The sequence below is a fragment of the Carcharhinus amblyrhynchos genome, chromosome 20, assembly GCF_965287045.1.
Source record: "Carcharhinus amblyrhynchos chromosome 20, sCarAmb.v2.hapA, whole genome shotgun sequence".
Classification (NCBI taxonomy): Eukaryota; Metazoa; Chordata; class Chondrichthyes; order Carcharhiniformes; family Carcharhinidae; genus Carcharhinus; species Carcharhinus amblyrhynchos.
In genome coordinates this window covers 45,799,255-45,820,498 of record NC_137343.1, presented here as the reverse complement: position 1 = coordinate 45,820,498, position 21,244 = coordinate 45,799,255, and the positions used below count along the sequence as shown (strand labels likewise).

Sequence of the window (21,244 nt, the reverse complement as noted above, 5' to 3'; positions counted from 1 at the left end):
CAGAATGTTCAAGCCCTGAAGGAAACTCAGAAATAAGAGACAATATTGATGCCTCATGGGAAAGTGCAAAGCTATTACACAGAATTTATTGCACAGACATGTCATTTGATGCAGCTTGTGGGCAGGTGTTTGTGCTTTACACAAACTGCCTAAACCCCTACTTCATAAAGCCTTATCAGCATCACCTCCTATTACTTTCTCCCTAACCTACTCATGTAGTTCCCCTAGGGGTGGCACAGTGGTTAGCACCGCTGCCTCACAGCTCCAGGAACCCGGGTTCAATTCCCGGCTTGGGTCACTGTCTGTGTGGAGTTTGAATGTTCTCCCCATGTCTGCTCGGGTTTCCTCTGGGTGCTTCGGTTTCTTCCCAAAGTCCAAAGATGTGGGGTGAAGTGCATTGGCTAAGCTAAATTGCCCCTTAGTGTCCCAGGATGCACAGGTTAGAGGGATTAGTGGGGTAAATATGTGGGGTTACGAGGATAAGGCCTGGGTGGGATTGTGGTTGGTGCAGACTCGATGGGCCAAATGGCCTCCATCTGCATTGTACAATTTCTATGATGATTCTATGATAATGGCATTTGTGCATTTTGCCTCAACTTCTTCAGGTGGTAGCAAAGTTCACATTCTAACAACTCGCTTGATAAATAAGTTTCTGTTGAATTCTTTATTGCATTTATTAGTGACCACCTTATATTTATTACCCTAATTTTAGAATCCCCCCTAAAGTAAAAACATTGTTTTTATGTTATAAATAGAAACAATGCATTTCCCCAATGAAAATGAACAGAAGAAGCAGTCTTTTTAGCCTTGAAAGGTAGTTAGAGGTTTACAAAATGTTAAATGATTGAGAAAAGGTAAATTTAAGACAGTCGTGCAAACTAAATTAGGACACCAGGGAGCAAATTCAAACTAGTAAATGGCAGAGTAAGGGCTGTCAGGAAACTATATACACGGAGTGGGGTTTGACAGGAGAGGGTTGACTAAAATTTGATATCTTTTAAGACAGTTAGGTTTGGTAATAATGGCTAAACAACCTTCCTTTCTTCTAACTTATCTTGTGATAGATATAGATTAGGGAAGTAAGGGGGTTTGCTGATTTCTTAAGTAATTTTCTCCAAAATGCTTTTGAGGTGAAGTAATTCATAATCACGATTGCTGCAGGTGTTCCAGGATGGGTTTATTTTTATGCATGTTACTCAAATTGGTCTCAGATAATCATAATGTGTTATAATAGCCTTTGAAAAAAGTGCTCTCTATTCTTTATTTTCTGACAGTTTTGGCCCTGGCAGCTAACTTCAATGCATGCATTGTAACTTATTTAAGAGCTATCCATTTAAGAAGGAACAGAGTTACTTCAAAGATGCCTGATAATAAAGGTTTCCTTGATGTATGAAAGTTGATGGTTCACAGGCCTCAGGATCATCTGTCCTGAAAGGATTCATATTTCTAACGCAGAGAGAATCTTGAGAAACATATGGTTAGTGAATTCACAGACTGGAAGACCTTTGTTCAGGCAATGGCAAGCATGCAGGGGAACAACAACACAGTACACAGAATTGAAAAGGAATCCTTACTGCAAAATTTCCAAATAGACAGTGCTTGAAGAGAACATTTAAAGAGCATTCTCCCCTATACCTATTTACGTCTGAAAAGAATAACTCCAGGGCAATGTGCATATAAACCCCACTATAAACAGGCAATTTAAGAACCAACTCTGCAAGACAAAGCCAACTTAAGCCAAACCCAGCCATATGCTTAGTGGGGCAGAATGGTGGCACAGTGGTTAGCCCTGCTGCCTCACAGTATCAGGGATCTGGGTTCGAGTCCTGGCTTGGGTCACTGTCTACGTGGAGTCTACACATTCTCTCCATCTGCATGGGTTTCCTCTAGTTGCTCCAGTTTCCTCCCACAGTCCAAAAGGCGTGCTGGTTAGATGTAAACTCTCTCTCAATGTACTCAAACAGGTGATTGAGTGTGGCAACTAGGGGATTTTCACAGTAACTTCACTGCTGTGTTAATGGAAGCCTACTTGCGACACAAATAAATAAATTAAAATAAATAGTGCTATTAGGACAAAATTCACAGTGGCATGAATTGCATCAGGAGACAGGGTTTCCTTTGATAAAACCTATTTTTTGATCTAATGTTTGTTAAAGTTGATGAGTTGTGCTATCCTATGACAGCACTAAATTGAAATCAGATTTTGAATGCTGTCTATGTTAAATACTAGCAGTGTTTCAGTGCACCACAAGCAGCGTCTCATTACTTCCAACAAAACATTTTGTTCATTAGGCCACTTAACAGCAGGCTCCTTGCTGTGACACACTGGTTCTCGTTAAAGAAAATAATACAAGATAAAGGTCCCCATCAGTTTAAATAATTGAATCTTTTACCATTTTCGAAACTGCACAATATACCATTTGAAAATTTGGAGTTAAATGTTACATTCCCTACAAACAACCTCTGGAAGAACATGTCTACTTGTACAAAACTAACGTTGTATATCATGTTGACCAGAGTATCATTCAAAAATATTTCACTCCTGCTTTCCTGAGGCAAGTCCACCTAAAGTGACTGGAGTTGTTAAGCCCCTTGTATATTTTCATAATATGCATCTGTAATTTTTGTCAGTGACTGTATAATCAGCTTCAGTTCCGTACACTAGGAATATTAGCAGATATATTTTCTGACAGGGATGGCTTTTTATCATTACGCTTCTTTGGGCTTCTTAATTAGCTTCAGCCAAAGTGTACAGTTCCAAACTGTAAAGTACAAAGAGCAGAAACCTGCTTCACAATTAATCTGATTCCCAGGACTACTATTTAGGACAGTACAAAATTGATTTTCATCAGTGATGACATTCTATGCTACAGGGAAGCCTGAAAAATGCATCAGTGCTGGACATAGAACTTTGAACACCATGCTCTCCTGCCTGGAGGATTGCATGCTGTGAGTAGTTCCTGTGGAGAATATTAAAGGTAGGATAAAGGTGGCAGAATATCTGAATTTACCAATGCAAGTCTGAAGGACATTAATGACATTGCAGGATTTGGCAAGTACTCTGTGGTCTGTTACGTGTTGGCATCTGTGATGGTGCAAAGCTTTACCCGGTGAATCCAGTAAAATGGTAGCACTTGTAGAATTATCAGTGTGATTGAAAACATGTTGTGCAACATCAGTTGGCAAAAGTGAAACAAAAGGATGAAAAAATAACAGATAAAAGGCAAAACTTAAAATTTCACCCTTTTTGTAGACAACATCTTCAGAAGTAATGATAAAAAGGTCATGCCATTGAAAGTAGTTCAGAGTTGGTAAAACAGCAATTTGTTATATAGATTATAAAAACTCCTTATCCAATTGTCCAATCGAGTCCAATTACAGCTAGCCAGATAGTGACCAGCCCTTTGAAGTTGCATTCAATTTCAAAAGTTTCTTGCCACAACTAATATTCTACAAGATAAACAAATCTGATGTTGACTTGTGACCTCCCCCAATTAGAGCTGCTCACAAGTTAATGTCTTCCACTTGTATTGATGCTAAGTACGACATGTTTGAGAAGTGATGCCAATTTTGTCAATGTAGATTTTGCCAGGCCTGTGCAGATGAGTTTGACAAATTTGCAATGCTCATTTCACACAAAGCCCAGATGATGGTGTTATTGTGTGCAATGAATGTATGGGATGACCAGTGTGGTCTTAGGACTTGTCAATTCTTACAGAAAAAAAACGAGAAGCAATCTTTGTTTCCAAAATCATCTGCTGATGACTTAAGCTACTGGAGTGAATATATCTTGTCAAATGCAGCTCTACACCAACAAGAGCTAACAAAGGCTCCACACAATTCTTAGGAGCACTCAATTTTCAAAGCTTGTTCTGGTGTTGCCTGTTCACGCACTCAGGATTAGTTTCCTGCACATTAGTGTTCAGACTTCCCATCAAGGAAAAAGAAACATTGCGCTTTGCTTCATCTCCCTTCTTGATCAGCTGAAGAAAATACAATCTCCCTTCCAATGTTGCCAAAAAGAAGTGTGTATACAAAGCTGCCTGCGGGGAAGGTGGTACTAAGATCACATTGCCCTTATTGTGTCACCATCGCTTACTTTGTTTATAAGGTAGTCAAGTGTTTTGTTGGAGCCTTTACAAGGCAACACTGCTGTATTATAAAAATCAGTGCATTGCAAGCATAAAATTGGACCAAATCTTACCAGTGCCTGTACCAGTGGGGTCACCTCCTTGAATCTGGAAAAAGAAAGAAGCCTTCTTAATAGCTGCAACAACTTGCATTTCTAAGGTGCTCTGCACATACATAAAACAATTTTCATTGTATTTCACACAAATGAGGGAAATCCAGAGACTACTGAACAGTTTGGAAAATTGGAAATTAACTTGGGAAGGGCAAGGTGTAGGTAAAGGGAAATGTGTATAGAGAGAGTGTCTGAAAGCAGGGAAAGGGTGACAAGTCTGAGGATCTAGGAATAGAGTTCCCAAAGACAAAAACATATTGATGCACAAGGGTGACCTTGGCAAAGAAACAGGAACAAGAAGCAACTAAGCTCAAGAGGAACAGAAGGTTAGAAGAGGCACATTGGATAACAAAATCTCATTCAGTTAAGGTGAAGCAAGAGGAGGACATCTGAAAGCAAGGACGAAAACATGATCTATTTGTTGGGATCTGCGGATCCAGTGGTGCTCTTGGGTGCCAAGAATGTGGGACCTTGTGGGGCAAGGACATGTCCAAAGCTTTACCAATTAGTTTTAATTTGTATACGAGATCTGTGTTTCAGTACAAATCAGTAAAGGGATTTTGCAGATGCATTTTCAGATTGTCAGCTCTAAAAGAAGTAGCCAACCATTTTCCTCAGACAATCATTTATATGGAATCATAGAACTGTATAAAGCAAAAGATAGGCATTCAGTCTGGCATTCCAATGCTGTCTCTCTGAAAAAGGAATCCCAATCCTCTGCCCTTTCCTAATACTCCTTTATTCTTTATCCCCCAATATTATCCATAACCTTTTCAAAAGCTGCAGCTGAATCCCTGAGGCATTTCACAGAAAAGGTGGTGACGCCTGCAACACGATCTCTGGGAGACATTTAACCCAGTAGGGCAGAGATCCTTCCCCAATAGCTGCCATACAATCAAAGACTGTACTGGTAGCAGCACCAGGAAGGGTCATCGATATGAATGGGGCTGCAGGCAACAGTGATTGGATCACTTATGGTGGAGGGGGTTTAAGAAACATTCTACCCTCCTGTCAGTGGTTGGGATATGGTATCTCCACTCCACAGTGCAACAGGTTGACACAGTTTCAAATATAAACATGGCCAGAAAAATTTACATTGGAAAAGGTGGTTCAGCATGTATGCAGATATAAATTTTCAGGCTGATTGGTATTGCACATAGAGTGAAGACCAAATTTTCCCACAGGCAAAGCAAGGTTAGAGGCCAAGGGATATTTAGACCAACATACACTGATGTAAGTCATCATCTTCAAATGGTACACAGTGTCCTTATTTTTACATATTTCTGCTGTACACTCCTACTTCCAAACTTATAAAGAAAACTGCCACATAAACTTACCACAACAACTACATTTTCCAGTCAATAGTGGCTCATAATTAATGCGGATTTGTTTCCCATCTTCTGAACTGAGTGACTTGCCACACCATTTCAGAGGGCACTTAAGAGTCAACTATACTGCTGTGGATCTGGAGTCTGGAGCCAGACCAGGCAAGGGGGCAAATTTCCTTCCCGGAAGGACATGAGTGAAACAGGTGGGGTTTTTATGACGATCAACAATGGTTTTAAGTCACTAATACTGGGATTAGCTGATCAATTCCAGCTGCCATAGTGGAATTATAACATTGTTCCCAAATTACTAGTCCAGTGACATTACCACAATGCCAGAATTTGAATATAGACTCTTTTCTGTACCCCTCTATAACCCTGAAGTGATGACTAAAGTGTGGTATCCAAAACTGGAATGCATTACTTTGACCTAACTCATCATTTTTATAGCTTTAGCTTTTTGCTTTTCTATTGAACACCCCAATTTATAAAACCTAAGATGCTGTATATCTTTTTCAGCTTGTTCCATGTATCATCCCACAATTGGTATACGTGTTGCGAGTGTTTTTGCTGCTTTATTCTTTATGGCATAGAATACTTGATCATTTTTGCTTCCAAAATGGATCTCTTCACAATTTGCCCACATTATATTTTATCTGATATTCATCTATCTGATCTGTTATTTTGTTTGTTCTCTTGAAATCACGATTTTCTACATAGTTAACAGAAAATTAGAGAGCATTGTTATCCATTTGAAATGTGAACTCGGTTTCACACTGGATAAAAGCAAATTACTGCAGATGCTGGAATCTGAAACCAAAAGAGAAAATGCTGGAAAATCTCAGCAGGTCTGGAAGCACTTGTATGTAGAGAAAAGAGCTGAGGTTTCGAGTCCTTTTGTCAAAGCTGAAAGGCACAGAAAGTGGGAGATTTTTAATATGCAGGGTGAGGGAATGAAAGATAAGCCATAACTGCAGAAACCTGGGGGGAAGGAGGTGGGAAAGAGAGAGGAGGGAGAATGAGGAAGACTGGTGGAACAACATCCCATCTTCCCGCTAGGCACTTTCCAGCCTTCCGGTCTCAACATCGAATTCAACAACTTCAGATGATTTGCTCTATCTCACCTCGACCCCTTTGTTTTCATTCTATTTTATTTAATTTTTTATTGTTCTCTACCTTTTATTTCTTTATTGTCTTTCTTCATTTTTCTTCCTGCCTTCACGCTTTCCCCTTCCCTTACCGTTTCTCCCCCCTTTACTTCTTCCCCTACCCCTCCAACATCTTCATTTCAGCTTCTCTGCCATGTGGCCATTCACACCGTTTATTGTCTCTATGGACAACTATTAGCAGACTTTTCCCCTGGTTTCTGTGGCAATGACTCATCTTTCATTCCCTTCCCCTGCAGTATAAATATCTCCCACTTTCTACGTCTTTCAGCTTTTACAAAGAGTCGTCTGGACTTGAAACGTCAGCTCTTTTCTCTCCTTACAGATGCTGCCAGAGTTGCTGAGAGTTTCCAGCATTTTCTCTTTTGGAACTCGGTTTCACAGATATTACGTTATATTTTGAGTATTTTCTGTTTTTATTTCGGGTTTACAGAATCGGTAGTACTTTGCTTCTATAAACAAAAATTTACATTTATCTATCTTTAACTTAATAAAGCATCCCAAGGCACTTCACAGGAGCATTATAGAAATATGACACCAAACCACATATGATGATATTAGGTCAAATGACCAAAAGTTCAGTAGAAGAGCTATCTTTTAAAAAGAGAAGTAACAAGGGGGGGAGAGGAACAGGAAGGGTATCCCAGAGTATAAAATCCAGCAATTGAAGGCATGGCCACAATTGATAGAGTGATTAAAATTAGGAATATGAATTAAAGGAGCAGAGATTTAACGAAGGGTTGAAGTCCTGGAGGAGATTTTAGAAAGGCCATGGAGGGGTTTGAAAACAGCAATGTGAATTTTAAAATCACAACATTGCTTGACTAGGAGTGTAGGTCAGTGAGCACAGGGGTGATAGGGGAACAAGACGTGGTGTACGTTAAAACACAGATGGCGGAATTTTCGATAACCTCAAGTTTACTGAGGCAGAGTTTGGGAGATCAGCCAAAAGCATGTAGGAATTGTCAATGCAATTTGAGAAATTGTTCCCACTTGTGAAAGGATCAAGAATCAGAAGCCACAGATTTAAATAACTGGTAAAAGAAGCAAAAGCAACAAGAGGAAAATCTTTTTCACGCAGTGAGCAGTTAGGGTCTGGAATGTACTGCGTGAGTGTTTGGTGCAGGCGCGTTCAGTTGAACTGAAGTCAGGAGATGCCAAAAAGGTGGAATGATAGTGTGAATATGGGTTGGAAGTTCATCTCAGTTCAAATGTGACATCAAGTCTGTGAACAGTCTGGTTTAATCACACACTGTTGCAAGGGAGAGGGATGGACTCAGCCACTAAGGAACAGAGGGTGGAGCGCAGACCAAAAACAATGTCTTTAAGTCTTCCCAAGATTTAACTGGAGGTACCAGAGGAATACTGGACGTTGGATTAACAGTCTGATAATTCAACAGCAGCTGGAGGAGTTGAAAGAGGTGATAGTGAAGTTCAGTGGAGTGTCATCAGCGTGTGAAAACTAATGTTGTGCTTTCAGGTGATATCACAGAGAATATATGAGAAATAGGAGAGGGCAGAGGATATGTGCTGAAGGAACCTACAATGGTTTCATATACACAATGCAGAACATCATGCTGATACTGTAAGGAATCTCTACTAGTTAGGATTAAGGTACACTGCAGTAGATTTTGCATCTGGATAATGCTTTGCTTGATTTGGAAGTTTATGAGATGGTGTGGAGGGAGCTTCACATTTCCTTGAACCCCTGATTATATAAAAATCTACGTATGATATACATACACAAGTTTTACATAATATAAAATTAATCAAGCTCCAAGGAGACTCATGATACAAATATAGTGTCTGTACTAAATATTCTCTCAGGCTCAGTGTTACCTATCTCTCTCATGAATGGACCCTCTGTCTTTATGATCAGGGTGCATCTGTACAACTCAATACCTCCTCACACAATTTTGGGATCCACGGGTTGTAACAACTCAGGTTCTTGTCATAAGAAATAGATATTGCATTGTTTGCTGGAGCAGACGAGTGAAGGAGCAGAGAGACAGATAAGAAATTACCTGTTAAAAACCTGTTTAAATAAGTTTAAAGCACTTTCGTAGCAAGAACTTACCTTGTAGAACTGTTTAAATCATTTAAAAGCATTTTTGCGGGCTTTTTGTATCTACCGCTTTAAGAATTCTAAGGGAGTGGATAGCAGGGAGTTGTAGGGGAGCAGGCTTTAAAACAGTGCCAGGTTTAAAAGGAGGCCTGGTGTAGACAGCAGGCAGCGGAGTGAGTGGGAAGCAGAGTGAGCTACTAGGGCTTAGCAGCAAAAGGGCTGGGGAGCAAAAGGGCTTGGGAGAAAAAGGGCCAGGTAAGTTCGTGTGGAAATTTTCAATACTACTACAGTGAATAATGGAGGGGCATGGGATGTGTTGTTTCTGTATGATGTGGGAGCTGGTGGACCCCAGGGTCCTTCCCAGTTACCATGTCTGCAGTAAGTGCAGGTTGCTGGAGGAGCTCCAGCTCAAGGTAGATGAGCTGGCCTCTGAGCTACAGACACTGAGGCTCATCGGGGGGGGGGGGGGGGGGAGAGGGTGCCATTGTCAATGGGGTGCAAGTGACATCCACCTCCCCTAGACTGGCGAACTCTAAGGGTCAGGAACAAGAGGGGGCTGCTGAGCGGAGGAAGGGGGGTGGGGAGCGGAGGAAGGGGGGTGGGGAGCGGAGGAAGGGGGGTGGGGAGCGGAGGAAGGGGGGTGGGGAGCGGAGGAAGGGGGGTGGGGAGCGGAGGAAGGGGGGTGGGGAGCGGAGGAAGGGGGGTGGGGAGCGGAGGAAGGGGGGTGGGGAGCGGAGGAAGGGGGGTGGGGAGCGGAGGAAGGGGGGTGGGGAGCGGAGGAAGGGGGGTGGGGAGCGGAGGAAGGGGGGTGGGGAGCGGAGGAAGGGGGGTGGGGAGCGGAGGAAGGGGGGTGGGGAGCGGAGGAAGGAGGGTGGGGAGCGGAGGAAGGAGGGTGGGGAGCGGAGGAAGGAGGGTGGGGAGCGGAGGAAGGAGGGTGGGGAGCGGAGGAAGGAGGGTGGGGAGCGGAGGAAGGAGGGTGGGGAGCGGAGGAAGGAGGGTGGGGAGCGGAGGAAGGAGGGTGGGGAGCGGAGGAAGGAGGGTGGGGAGCGGAGGAAGGAGGGTGGGGAGCGGAGGAAGGAGGGTGGGGAGCGGAGGAAGGAGGGTGGGGAGCGGAGGAAGGAGGGTGGGGAGCGGAGGAAGGAGGGTGGGGAGCGGAGGAAGGAGGGTGGGGAGCGGAGGAAGGAGGGTGGGGAGCGGAGGAAGGAGGGTGGGGAGCGGAGGAAGGAGGGTGGGGAGCGGAGGAAGGAGGGTGGGGAGCGGAGGAAGGAGGGTGGGGAGCGGAGGAAGGAGGGTGGGGAGCGGAGGAAGGAGGGTGGGGAGCGGAGGAAGGAGGGTGGGGAGCGGAGGAAGGAGGGTGGGGAGCGGAGGAAGGAGGGTGGGGAGCGGAGGAAGGAGGGTGGGGAGCGGAGGAAGGAGGGTGGGGAGCGGAGGAAGGAGGGTGGGGAGCGGAGGAAGGAGGGTGGGGAGCGGAGGAAGGAGGGTGGGGAGCGGAGGAAGGAGGGTGGGGAGCGGAGGAAGGAGGGTGGGGAGCGGAGGAAGGAGGGTGGGGAGCGGAGGAAGGAGGGTGGGGAGCGGAGGAAGGAGGGTGGGGAGCGGAGGAAGGAGGGTGGGGAGCGGAGGAAGGAGGGTGGGGAGCGGAGGAAGGAGGGTGGGGAGCGGAGGAAGGAGGGTGGGGAGCGGAGGAAGGAGGGTGGGGAGCGGAGGAAGGAGGGTGGGGAGCGGAGGAAGGAGGGTGGGGAGCGGAGGAAGGAGGGTGGGGAGCGGAGGAAGGAGGGTGGGGAGCGGAGGAAGGAGGGTGGGGAGCGGAGGAAGGAGGGTGGGGAGCGGAGGAAGGAGGGTGGGGAGCGGAGGAAGGAGGGTGGGGAGCGGAGGAAGGAGGGTGGGGAGCGGAGGAAGGAGGGTGGGGAGCGGAGGAAGGAGGGTGGGGAGCGGAGGAAGGAGGGTGGGGAGCGGAGGAAGGAGGGTGGGGAGCGGAGGAAGGAGAGTGGGGAGTGGAGGAATAAAGTGGATGAGCTGGTGGCACAGATCAGCACAAATGGATATGATCTGGTGGCCATTACAGAGACGTGGCTGCAAGGTGACAGGGACTGGGAGCTGAATGTCCAGGGGTATCAAGTGTTTAGGAAGGATAGGCGGGATGAAACGGGGGGGGGGTGTAGCTCTGCTGATTAAGGATAGCATCAGGGTGGTAGCAAGGGATGATATAGGAACCAAAGAGCAGAACGTGGTATCGTTGTGGGTGGAGATTAGGAACAGCAAAGGAAGGAAGACGCTGGTGGGTGTCGTCTATAGGCCCCCAAATAATGATCTGGAGGTGGGGCGGGCTGTTAACGTGCAAATAAGTGCGGCGTGCAGGAATGGAACGGTGATAGTTATGGGGGATTTCAATCTACATATTGATTGGTTGACCCATGTTGGACGCAGTAGGCTCGAGGAGGAGTTCTTGGAATGCTGCCAGGATAGTTTCCTCGAACAGTGTGTGTTGGAGCCGACGAGGGAGCGAGCTATCTTGGATCTGGTGTTATGTAATGAGGCGGGTAGAATTAGGGACCTTGTGGTGAAGGATCGTCTTGGGGAGAGTGATCATTGTATGGTGGAGTTTCTGGTGCAGATGGAGGAGGAGAAAGTGGGTTCCCGGACACGCGTCCTTTGTTTGAACAGAGGGGAGTACGGTAGGATGAGAGAAGAATTGGCGAATGTTGACTGGGGGAGCGCGTTGGAAGGTAGGTCTGCTGAGGAGCAGTGGAGGATCTTTAAGGAGATCTTTCTTGGTGCTCAGCAGAAATTTATTCCGATGGTTAAAAAGGACCGTAGGAGGAGAGGTAATAAGCTGTGGATAACGAAGGAGGTGAAGGAAAGTGTTAAATTAAAAGCGGAGGCGTTTAGAGTAGCTAAGAGTAGTGGGCGAGAAGAGGATTGGGAGAGGTTTAAATGTCAACAAAGATTGACACAGAAGTTAATAAAGAAGGGTAGGAGAAACTATGAAGCTGGGCTGGCGCTTAATACAAAAAAGGATAGCAAGAGTTTTTATAAATATATAAAAAGGAAGAGGCTGGCTAGGGTGAATGTTGGACCCTTAGAGGATGAGAGGGGGGACTTAGCGGTAGGGGATGGGGAAGTGGCTGAGGTCTTGAATAACTTTTTTGTTTCGGTCTTCATGGAGGAGGACGTGAATAATTTGCTGGGTGTTAGCGATGGAAAGGTGGTAGGACTGGAGGGTCTCAATGACATTATTGTTACTAGAGAGGTGGTGCTTGGTCGCCGCACTTACGCAAGGATATTTTGGCCTTGGAGGGAGTGCAGAGGAAGTTTACTAGGCTGATACCGGAGTTGAGGGGGTTGAGCTATGAGGAGAGGCTGAATAAACTAGGCTTGTACTCGTTAGAGTTTAGAAGAATGAGGGGAGATCTCATTGAGACATATAAGATGATGAATGGGATGGATAGGATAGAGGTGGAGAGACTCTTCCCACTCAGAAAGGACAGTAGGACTAGGGGGCACAGCCTCAAGATAAAAGGGGGGCGGTTTAGAACGGAGTTGAGGAGGAACTTCTTCACTCAAAGGGTGGTGAATCTCTGGAATTCTCTGCCCGTTGAAGTGGTGGAGGCTGCCTCGCTAAATATTTTTAAGACGCGGGTTGATGGGTTTTTGATAAGCGAGGGGATTAAGGGTTATGGGGAGAGGGCGGGAATGTGGAACTGAGCCACGATCTTATTGAATGGCGGGGCAGGCTCGAAGGGCTAGATGGCCTACTCCTGCTCCTATTTCTTATGTTCTTATATTCTAGTCTCAGATGTACCATCAAGTGTGCTCTCCCATCTTCCAAAAGTTAGACTGATCATCACATTAGTGAGGAGGTCAAATAGAAATTGACAAGCAGCTTTATTTTACAGACAAATAGCGAATGAAAAAAATGACACTTTGACACTCAGTAGGAAGATAGTCAATATGAACTAAATGTTACAATTGGTTTGCAGGAACAGAGAGAGAGAGACCTGCATGTATGTAAAAAATCTTCAAGGGTGACAGGGCAAGTTGAGAAGGCTATTAAAAAGCAAAAGGACCCTTGGCTTTATTAATAGAAGCATGGAGTAGAAAAGCAAAAAAATTATGCTAAATATTTATAAGCACTGATTCTGCCTCAGCTGGAGTGGTGTGTTCAGTTCAAAACCTCCCATTTTAGGAAGTATGTTAAGCTCTTAGACAGGTTGCAAAGGGGTTGTGGAATAGTATCAGGGATTAGGGATTTTGGTTATGTGGAGAGACTGGAGATTTTAGTGTTGCCTCTGTAGAACAGAGAAGTTTAGGAGGAGAACTAATAGGGCACAAAAATCATGAATTGTTGGATAACTATTACCAGTGCCAGATCATCATCATCATCATAGAACCCTACAGTGCAGAAAGAGGCCCTTTGGCCCATCGAGTCTGCACTGAACACAATCCCACCCAGGCCCTACCCCTATATCCCTCCATATTATACCCACTAATCCCTCTAACCTATGCATCCCTGGACACTAAGGGGCAATTTCTCAGCATGGCCAATCAACCTAACCCGCACATCTTTGGACTGTGGGAGGGAACGGAGTACCTGGAGGAAACCCACGCAGACACAAGGAGAATGTGCAAACTCCACACAGACAGTGACCCGAGCCGGGAATCAAACCCAGGACCCTGGAGCTGTGAAGCAACAGTGCTAACCACTGTGCTACCATGCCGCCACGGGTCAGTAGTTTGATGACAGATGTAAATTGATTACCAAAGCACCAGAGGTGATCTGAGGAGACTTTTTTTTTACTGTTGTGCTCTGGAATGCACTGCTGAATAGCTGGTAAAAGCAGGTTTGATAGTCATATTCAAAAGGAAGTTGGACAAATCATTGAAGGAAAAAGCTCTCAGGAATATAGGGAAAGAATAGGGGACTGGGATTCATTGGACAGCTCTACTAAAAGGTCAGCACTGATATGATGGGCCAAATGGCCTCCTTCAGTGCTGGATCATTGCCATATTTATAGTAAATTTCACTTCACTCGAATTTAATTCAGTACCATAGAAATTAACAATGCTATCTCTGTTAGCTTATTAAATACACTCATCTCACTTCAGAGTGTTCTCACATTGGTCAGGCTTGACCTAAATGAGTGCACTTTCTCTCTCGATAGCTCTCTCAGAGATTGTGCATTTATTAAATCAAAGAATTTTACAACAGTGGGGAGATTTTTATCTGCCAGTGCTAGCTGTTTGAGCTATCCAATTTAGAACCACACCCATGTTTCCCCATGATTTTGCAAATTAGTACCCTTCAAGTTCATTCCAAATTGCCTTTTGAAATTTTTGATGTAATCTCAGTCCATTATCCTGTCAGGTAATATGTTCCAGATTTTAACAACTTCTTATGTTCCCGTACTTTTGTCAATTATTTTAAATCGGTGACCTCTGGTTACCAGCCTATTTGCCAGAGGAAACAGTTTTTTGTTACTTATTCTGTCAAATCCTTCAGAATTCTGAATACCTCTATTAGCTCAGTTCTAGTTTCTCCAATCCTTATGCATTTGAAGTCTCTCAACATTTTTATCCTTCCTCTATAGTCCCATAGAATCCCTACAGCGCAGGAGGCCGCCATCTGGCCCACTGATTCTGCACCCTCTCTCCGAAAGAGCAACATCTAACCTGCGCTCACACTCCCTCTCCCTGCCCTATGCCTGCAACCCGGTGCGTTTTAACATGGCTAATCCACCTAATCTACATTTCGTCTGAAGTGTGGTTCCCAGAAATATACACTACACACCAGTTGAGGATTAATCAAATCTTTGTAAGTTTTAGCGCAGCTTCCTTGTTTTTATATTTGATGCCAATGTTTACAAAGTCAAGTTTCCCAAGAATTTATGTATATGTATCCCAAGAAACCATAGTTCTGGTGTTCTCCTAAAAATAGTATCATTAGATTATATTGCCTCTTCATGCTGTTTTTCCAATATTGTATAATTTCACACTAATTCCAAATTAAATTGCACCTTCCAGGAGTTTGTGTTTTTCACACAAATGTGTTTTCCTGGAGTGTGCTATTGTACCATTCACTAATTATTATATTTCTATTTTTAGTATTATCCCAATCTCCAAAATTGTACCGAGAATAGAAAATATTGCTTAGTTAGTCAGGCAGCATGTGTGGAGAAAGTTAACGTTTCAGGTCGAAGCCCTTTCGGTGTACGGTTAGAAATGTAATTGTTTTTAAGCAAGTGAAAGGGGGAAGATGGGAAAAAGTGCAAGAAAAAAGGTCTGTGATGGGTGGAAGACAAGAGATTAGATGACAAAAAGGAAAGAATTAATGGATCAAGGTCAAAAGGGCAATCAGCTATGATTGTATTGAATGGTAGAGCAGGCTCAAAGGGCCAAATGGGTTCCTCCTGCTCCCATCTTCTATGTTTCTAAAAGAAACAAAACAACGTGGCTAGAAGAGATGTGAATGGTAGCATGATGAACAGCTGCTGTTTGGAAAAAGCAACTCACGAAAAATTAGAGTAAAATAAACACCTACAAAGAAGGAAAATAAAATCGGGGCAGAGGTTATGGCCCTTTCAATGTTCAGACCCAAAAGTTGCAAGACCTAATCAGTAGATGTGACGTTCTTCAAGCTTACTTTGAGCACTGGAACACTGCTGGGGTCTGAAGACTAAGAGGTCAGTGTGTAACCACGGTAGAAAAATTAAAATGACGTGATCAGAAGTACAGGGTTATGCCTATGGAGAGAATGTTTGGATCAAGAAAATTATCACTTCAGCTATTTTGCTTAGACCTATCCATATTCCCCAGCATGTGGCTGCTTGATGGGTTTAATCTCTCGCGATCTAAATTGAATTTGATAGCAATATTTCAATGTAAATTGTGAACTGACATCTGATAAACTCCCAGTTCACTGAGCCAAGGGTTTGGCAAGAGCAGAGTTCCTGTTAACTACTGGCCAAAAAAACCCCTCTGCAGCTTTCATTATAACTGGAAATATTCTTTGAAATTTTTCCTTTCCCTTTTGAAGGATTTCAAAGAGTCCAAACTCACTGCACAATTTGACAATCTTTTCCAGAGGGCAGCAACTTTGTGTGAAAAGAAATACTTACCCAACATCTAATGAAACACTTTGCAGAAGGATATTATATTCATGTCCCCACCTTGTTCTCCTATTTCTATCCAATTAAAATAACACGTTCAACTGAATGGATTCATTTGACTGCCTTATTCATGATTTCTGTAAGCCTTTGTTTTATGATTAAAAATCGTCCCATATCACTTAACCCATGTTTTAAAAATAGGAACTGTAACATCGGGTTCCAATTCGCATGTATTCTCCTGTATTTATAATTGCACTTCCAATATCACCACCACCCCTACACACCCCTTTCCTACCCTGAAGTCACATCTTTTTCTAGTTTCTTTCCTGTCTCCCCTCATACATTCTGCATACATTACGTTTGTAAAATCCACCCCCTCTCCCTGGGCCATATTCCCACTTTCCCCTTCCTGACTCCCATATTAGCCAATATCATAAACAGTTCTCTTTCCTCAGGTGTTGTTCCCGTCTTCTTTAAATCTGCACTCATCATCATTCTCAAAAAACCAGCCCTTTACCTCCGACATTCTTACACGTTAATTTCCTCTCTCTCCATTCTCCCATTCCTTTCCAAAGTCCCTGAATGTGTTGTCACTTCTGAAATCAGTGTTCACCTTTCCCAGTGGTTTGAATCTCTCCATCAGACTTCCCCCCAGCAACAGGACTGAAATGGCTCTGATCTAAATCACAACAGACATCCTCTCTGACTGTGACAAAGGTAAGTTATTCCTCCTTGTCCTTCTCAACCTGTGTGCAGTCTCACACACTGACCACACCATCCTGCTCCAAAGCTTCTTCAAGTGTTGTCCAGCTAGGTAGGGTGGCTTGATTCCATTTAGTTAACCACAGCCAGAGTGTCAACAACAATGGTTTCTCTTGCTGTTCTGCACTGTTACCTCTCATGTCCCTGTATGATCTCTTTGGCCTGCTCCTATTTCTCAACTACATACTACACCACAACCAAAAACAGAGAATTAGTTTTCACAAATACACTGACAACACCCAACTCAACCTCATCACCATTCCTTTGACTATTCCACTATTGCTGAATTACCAGATTGTCTATCCACCATCCAGGACTCCAGAACTCCTCCAATTAAACAGCAGGAAGACTCAAACCGCATTTTTTGGTCCTTGCTTCAAACTCTGTTCCCTAGCCAATAACCCTAAGCCCTTTCTGGCAACTGCCTAAACCAGACTATTTATTCACCACATCACCGAGACTGCCCATTTTCACCTCTGGTTTTGCCCTGCCACAGCTAATCTATCGCTGAAACCTTTTAATCATGCATTTTTTTCCTATAGACTTGATTATTTCACTGCATTTCTGGTTGTCTCTCACACTTATAAACTTGAGATCATCCAAGATTTTGCTGCCTGTGTCCTAATTCGCACTGAGTTCTGTTCAACTCCAGACCCTGTGCTTCCTGACCTACATTGGATCACATTTTAAAAATTGATTTTAAAATTTTCAACTTCATTTAAATCTGCCTATGGCCTCAATGTCTTTGTAATCTCCTCTAACCTCAAATCCTCCAAGATGTATGTGCTCATCTAATTCTGACTTCTCAAGCATTCCTGACTTTAATCACTCCATCACTGTTTGCTAAGTCTTCAGTGGCACAGCTCTGGAGTTCTTTCTCCTCCTCTTGATCTAACCTTCCTCTTTTAAGATGCCCTTAAAACCAAACCTGCCTCATTGGCCATGTTTTTGGCCATTGGACCTAATATCTAACGTCTGTGTCACACTCTGTTTTAAACTGCTCTTCTGAAGGCCATTGGGAAATTTTCTTCCATTAAAGAAGCAATATTAATATATGTCATTGTTGTGCTGGTGAAATTGAGGAGTTCTGATTCATCCATGCAACCATGTGGTCATGTAGCCACCACAGACCAAATCAGTAACACTGGAATACTGGGAATCTGCAACATCATTCTTACAGATAAATCATTGTAATCTTTCAATTTTGACTGCCAATGTTTAGACTACAAACAGTTGTAATGTACAAAGTATTTCATATTAATGTTCTGTACTTTTTAAGCAACATTCTTAACATTTCAAAACAAACACATGGTCAGCATCTTTCATGTACTGAACTGTTTTGCAAAATTGGTAACGTGGGAATGGAACACTTTTCCACTATTTTAAAAACTAGTCACAATGTGGATGTTGCTGGCAAGGCTGCATTTAAAGATTCTCAGCAACATCCACTACATCCAATTCAACGAGAACATCAGCAAGATACAGATAATTCCCCATCTTCCCAGCACCAGCATATGCCTTGACACTAAATGCCCCAAGTGTATATGCTACAATTTGAAATCCAGCTATCTTAATGGTCTTTCAGCAAAATTAGATTATGAGCAATTTTATGCTATGGATGTGCGTTCAGTAAGACTGAATTGCGTGTGTTCAAAATTGCCTCAGGATTGGTCCAGACTTAGTCCTGTCAGAGGCAGGAAAAAGACCACATCCAAAGGAGAAGGATTATTGTGCTGACTTACTGAACTAACAAGATACATCGCATTATCACCAAAGCTTGCTATTTCATAAAATGCTTTTCTTTTTTCTTTCATTACTGCTAGGATACAATATTTATAAATTTGAAAAGAGATGCTCTATTCAGTATATTAATTTTCAAGATATTTCAAACAAAAGCATGGCCCAAATCTTCAAAAGTCTGAAGCATTTTTACAGAGTTGCAGCTTACATCTTATATACACAATCTGGCACCTTATCCCTAAATTGCAAGAAACCATCCCTCACTGGAGGAGTGTTGAGGGGAGGCGATGGCCTAGTGGCATTGTCGCTAGATATTAATCCAGAAACTCAGCTAATGCAACAAGGGAGGGGTAATAAATGCTGGCCAGCCAATGTCCCACGAATGAATAAAAAAGCAGCATCAATAGGGAACAATAAGTAACTATTTGAGAGATGATAAAGTCTGGGAGCAGATAGGCTTAAGGAAGACAAAGGTGGTTCACTATACTTTTTGATTATGACTATAGAATAACCATATATTAATTATTTAAAATTCTATTTCTAAATTAGCTAACTTTAAAAGTCCAGGGCAATTTTACCACTTCTGAGCTAGGAAAATTATTTTTTAAAATATTTAGAAGAGTTCTTCTGCAAATAAAAGATTTTTTGATTGGACCGTAATGTGTGACAACACAGCTCAAGTTGAACACGGTTTGAGTACTACTCATGAAATGCTTTCAGTGAAGTAGATTTTAAAGAAGCACAATCTACTTTGAAAGATGGTCTGTCTTTTTTCTCTCAGTAACATCAATGAAACCTACCACATAGAGACTGCTTTAAACTGTTGGGTACATGAAAAGTATTTGAATACTTTTTGAAAAATCAGGTCATTGATCATTGTTCTTCCAGTTCAGCAGGTGATGTTATACAGGAGACATATTAAACAGATCTCACACTGAGCATCTTACACGTCAGCAGTAGTAATGGACCCACCATGAAGTTCCGGATGGATCGGTGAAATATTGTTCCATCATAATATCCCTTTTTGCACAGTTTGATGAAATTTTCGCATGCCTTTGGTGTCTATAAAAATCAAACAGAAAAGAAACTTACATTCTTGCCATTTAAAGATTGATAAAAAGGGGAAAATGGAATGAGAACGAACTAGCAAGGAATATCAAACAGATTGTAAGAGCTTTTACGTGCAAGTAAAAAGGAAGTGTGCAGCTACAATAAACATTGGCCCCTTAAAAGCAGAGACAGGGCCAATTATTATGGGGAATGAGGAAATGACAGACATTGAGAAAACATAATGGGTTGGATTTTCTAGCCCTTTCCGCTGGCAGGATCTCCTGTTCCCGCTGAAGAAGTGACTCCGTGGCAGGTTCCCCGTCGGCGGGACTGGTGAACCATGCAAAGTGCCGTAGACATCAACGGAACTGAAAGGTCCTGCTGACAGCCAATGGCCAACCACATCCACTGCCAGGGAACATGCCACAGGGAGACCAGAAAATCCCACCCGGTGTGTCTGTCTCCACAGCGGAAGACACAAGTTGCAAACCAGAAATAGAGGGAACTGAGAGACTAAAATACTTGAGGAAATTAGATAACAAGGACACGTCAGACTCCAATTAATGATGACAGCTCAGCTTTCAACACCATCATTCCTATAAAACTCATCTCCAAAGTCTCTAGCTTAGCACTCGGTTCCTCCCTCTGTAACTGGATCTAAGTCTTCCTAACCCATAGACCACAGTCAGTAAGGATAGGCAACAATACCTCCTCCATGATTATCTTCAACACTGGTGCCCCACAAGGCTGTGTCTTCAGCCCCTTATGAAACTCCTTATACACCTATGCCTGTGGCGAAATTATACTCGATTTCTAAGTTTGCATCGTAGTGGGTTGGATCTCAAACAATGAATAGGCCGAATACATGAAAGAGATAGAGAATCTGGTGCAACGACAATAATCTCACAATGTTAGTATAACAAAGGAGAGTCACTGGCTTCAGGAAGCACAGTGGGGACAAAATGGAAATGGTCAAGCATTTCAAGTTTCTAGGTGTCCAAATCACCAACAACTTGTCCTGGTTCCTCCACACTGATGCTATAGTTAAGAAAGCCCACCAACATCTCTACTTTTTCAGGAGGCTAAGGAAGTTTGGCATGTCTACTATGACACTCACCAACTTTTACAGATGCACCATAGAAAGCATTCTTTCTGGTTGTATTACAGCTTGGTATGGCTCCTACACTGTCCAAGATCGCATGAAACTACAAAGGGTTATGAACGAAGCCCAGTCCATCACGCAAACCAGCCTCCCATCCAATGATTCTGTCTACACTTCCCGCTGCCTTGGAAAAGCAGCCAGCATAATTAAGGACCCCACGCATTCTGGACATACTCTCTTCCATAAGAGAAAAAAAGATACAAAAATCTCAGGTCACCCAACTGAAAAACAGCTTCTTCCCACTGTCATCAGACTTTTGAATGGACCTACCTGATATTAAGTTGATCTTTCTCTATATCCTAGCTATGACTGTAACACTACATCCTGCACTCTCTCTTTGCCCTTTCTATGAATGGTATGCTCTGTCTGTATAACATGCAAGAAACAATACTTTACACTGTATGAACGGGAAAATAATCAAATTAAGATTTAAACTTCAAGGACTAAACTCCTGATGGTCTATACCCTCAGGTCCTAAAGAGATAGCTGCAGGATGTATTGGCACTGATTATCCAAAATTGCCCAGATTTTGAAACAGTTCCAATAGACTGGAAGTGAGCAAATGTAACATTACTATTTAAGAAAGAGAAAACAAGCTAGTGACCCTAACATTGGTTGGGAAAGTGCT

General features: G+C 43.1%; 1 protein-coding gene across 1 annotated transcript in view; it reads right to left on the bottom strand.

Moving 5' to 3' along the window:
* ppil2 (peptidylprolyl isomerase (cyclophilin)-like 2) overlaps positions 1-21,244 on the bottom strand; it is a 324,215-nt gene that overhangs the window by 130,525 nt on the left and 172,446 nt on the right. Inside the window, exons 13-14 of the mRNA XM_080208513.1 lie at positions 19,377-19,466; positions 4,205-4,238 (exon numbers count right to left, since the gene is read on the bottom strand). Coding sequence (XP_080064639.1) covers positions 4,205-4,238; positions 19,377-19,466 — 124 coding nt within the window. The remainder of the gene's footprint in view (positions 1-4,204; positions 4,239-19,376; positions 19,467-21,244) is intronic.